The sequence below is a fragment of the Cyprinodon variegatus genome, unplaced genomic scaffold (assembly GCF_000732505.1).
Source record: "Cyprinodon variegatus isolate N-32 unplaced genomic scaffold, C_variegatus-1.0 Scaffold348, whole genome shotgun sequence".
Taxonomy (NCBI): Eukaryota; Metazoa; Chordata; class Actinopteri; order Cyprinodontiformes; family Cyprinodontidae; genus Cyprinodon; species Cyprinodon variegatus.
Window position 1 is genome coordinate 424,796 of NW_015150801.1, and position 3,310 is coordinate 428,105.

Below are 3,310 nucleotides of genomic sequence, written 5' to 3' on the forward strand. Positions count from 1 at the left end.
TGCGCAGTGAAATAGCTCACGTTTTAATACACGCAAACCTTTGATAGATCCGGCCCTGTGACGTCACTGCCGGAAGATGGCAGGAGGGAGGGGTTACTATATTTGGGCAAAAAAGGCCGCACCCAGACGAAAAATATTGTTTTTATTTTTTTACTGATTAACGCTTAATTCATTAAATCACTGCAAACGTATTTGTTTTAGGTGTAAATAATGATCCATTGATTATTCCTTGCTGACCGGACTTTTCCTTTAATATGATTTCACTCATTCTCAGACCAACCTTAGCTCTCGGAGGCTTAATAGCTCCTTGTAGAAAAAAGTCATCAATTTACATTACCAAGTTATGTCGACTGGTTCAACTAAACATAGTTGACTAAATGCAAAGATTATTATTTTTAAGTAATTAAACAATATTACGATCACTAAATCCAGCATTCTAGTTATTCTTAATAACTTAATGCTGTTAAGTCGGTTTTAGATGTATGTTAATCAGAGTATTTATGCCAGTTCAGTCCATCCAACCATCGGGATCATGGTGGTGTCTATCTCCAAAGGTGGGGTACACTGTGGCCTGGTCCCCAATCTGCCGAAGGGCCAGTTCAGCTCAGTTTAATTATTACTGCGTCTCAATAATTCATTGGATTTTATTGATGGAATTGAATTCACTCATGTTGCAGTTTAAAATGTACTGTTTTGTGTTGCTTTATGTCAAAAATTCTATTTTAACCACCTCATCTTAATCAAAAAGTCAGCTTCAATAACAGCGCAGTGTCACGGTTTTGGTTCTGTTTAAGTTTTCTTTTGAGGTTTCAGTTTCACTTTGATCCATGTTTTTCTTTGTTTTCTAGTTTTATTGGTTTAATTCCTATTTTGTGGTGTTTTCTGGATGTGTTTGAGTTCTTAGGTATTTCTTGTTTGCCCTCTTGTGTCACTTTCCTTCCCCTAGCTCCCTTCTAGACTCTTCTGTTCACACCTACTCCCAGTCTGCTGATTAGCCTGGTCTTTGTTTGTCTCTCCCATATATGCACCTCCTGCTCAGTCATTGTTGCTTGTTTGTTGTCATTTCATCACCTTCAAGTGAGTTTTCCCAGTAAAGTTTTCTAAATTTGAAGGCAAAAGTATAGCTTGGAGAGAAAGCAAGAAGATATGGAAAATTAGGTGGGATAATAGGATACAAAATAGTTACTTACAGTACTGTTTTTTCTAGTTGGCGTGATAATGCAGAAATAATGAAACATGTCTTTATTAGTTATAGAAAATTTGTTAATGAAAGAACATTATTATAAACAGAATTCTGTTTTAATGGGAATTGAAATTTGAAAATGTGGCTGAAAAGTTCAATAGTGTTTAGGGGGAATTGAAGATTTTTCTGGTTTTTTTTTTGTTTTTTTGTTTTTTTTTTATACTGGGATCATTATGAGAATTTGATGGATAGATATTTTGATCCAAACATTGGCAGTAGTGCAACAATAATGGATGCAAGTTGTCGTTAAAACCTAAAGGTGGATCTGATGGAGGATGATTGGGAATGGGGTGGAGCTGACAGGTGAGATGAATCCTGAATTAGACCAGAACTAGTGCCAAGAATCATGTCAAGGCTGGAGTATCTCTTAAAACAAAGCCTCATATCTTAGTAAATAAATAAAAAATTGAAACGGATGAGAAACAAAATGGTAATGCTAGTCGATCGAGTTCTTTCTTAGGCTTGCAGTGGGAAAAAATAGATTTTTTTTTTTTTAAAGTCCTTTTCAGACTTAACCATCAGCAAAACCTCACTACTCCAACACTTCAAAAACCTTTCTGTCAAAACAGTTAAATCTTTCCCTCCTATTTATTGTCATTCATTTCTTGTTTTCATGTTCTGTATTTAAACACTTGTCACAAACAGCTGAAACAGGCAGGAGGTGACAATGAATATAATAACAGTAATTATTTTGCCCCAGTGAGATTTCTACTGAGGATATTAGCATCAATCGTCTAAGCTGCACTATTAAAACTTTTCCTTTCTGTCTGATCAGAACGCCCTTGGAACGCTGCGTGCATTTTGCTTCCCTGTGAACACAGAGCTTCAGTGTAGTGTTGCGATTGGGTCACTGTGTTTACCTTCTGTGGTCAGCCAGTTATTTTGGAGGTTGAGAGTCTCAAGCTGATGCAGATGGGAAATGTGCTCCACTGTTATTTCCTTGATTTTGTTGTTCTGCAATCAGAAAACATGCAATCTTTACAATGGCAGAACGTTATGTTCTGGGCAAAACAAATGTCAAATTGCTCATGTGTAGTTGTTTCTGAAACGACTGTGTGTTTATTTGTGTTTGACCTGTAGAGAGAGACGGCGAATTTTATTGGGCAGCTCTTCTGGGAACTCTGTAAGGTCAACTCCAGCGCAGTCCACTGCTCCGTCTGCCGTACAGCTGCATTCAGATGGACACTCGGATGTTGCCAAAGTTGCATTGTCAGCTTCCATCACTACCTCTTCATCCTCTTCCTGCTCAGGTTCAACAGGGGTCTGGCAGCGCACCAGCATCCATGCCAGGAGCATTACACAGAAGGCCTGCAGAATGGTATGCTTTGGAAAGTCCATGTCTACTGTTGGGCGGTTCTGCTGCACATGCAAACACACAACAAATGACATCTTTACAATATAGTAAAAAAATATTTCCAGATCTTCTCTGTATTTGTGATTTAATACACAGATTAAAGGGTCTATATCAAGCAAAATTAACATTCATGTTTGTGCTTTAAACTTTGTTATACAGATATCCCTTCATGGACAAAAGGGGTATTTTAATTAGCCTGTTCATGTCTGAGTAATCCTCATGAATTCTGCTCTCTGAGCAGCAGCCCCTCTGCGCTCTGGGTGTAGAGCAGCTTTGTAGGCAAATATCCTGCTGTTGCTTAGAGCAGCTAACCTGACTCAAATGTAAAAAAATAAAACCTATCGACTGCTTGCCCCATCCTTAGGGGCGACTTTTACCATCAAGAGTTTCCAATTAATTATAGTCAGTCATTTTTTTACTGCAAGAAACCTGAGCCACTCTAGTTTGCAGAAATTGTTCAGTTGAGCAACACTGGAAGATTTATTTATGCATTAGCAGCCTGTTTAAGATCAGGAAACAGGATATGAAACATATGTGGACTTTTACTGTGTTACTTCTGAACCTTCATTTTGTTGTGTTTTTTTTGTTTTTTTTTAGCCATTTGGATTTGGATCTGCTGTTGTGCTTGGATAGCTTTCCTTCTGCAAATCCCAGACTGCAACATACAGTTAGTGCTGCAGTGGGTTGTCCTCAACTGTGACTGATGTCACCAA

The 3,310-nt window shown here is 38.1% G+C and overlaps 1 protein-coding gene across 1 annotated transcript in view; it reads right to left on the bottom strand.

Annotated features, from left to right (window-relative positions):
* podn (podocan) overlaps positions 1-3,310 on the bottom strand; it is a 30,424-nt gene that overhangs the window by 15,595 nt on the left and 11,519 nt on the right. Inside the window, exons 2-3 of the mRNA XM_015385774.1 lie at positions 2,318-2,602; positions 2,104-2,197 (exon numbers count right to left, since the gene is read on the bottom strand). Coding sequence (XP_015241260.1) covers positions 2,104-2,197; positions 2,318-2,581 — 358 coding nt within the window. The 5' untranslated portion in view covers positions 2,582-2,602. The remainder of the gene's footprint in view (positions 1-2,103; positions 2,198-2,317; positions 2,603-3,310) is intronic.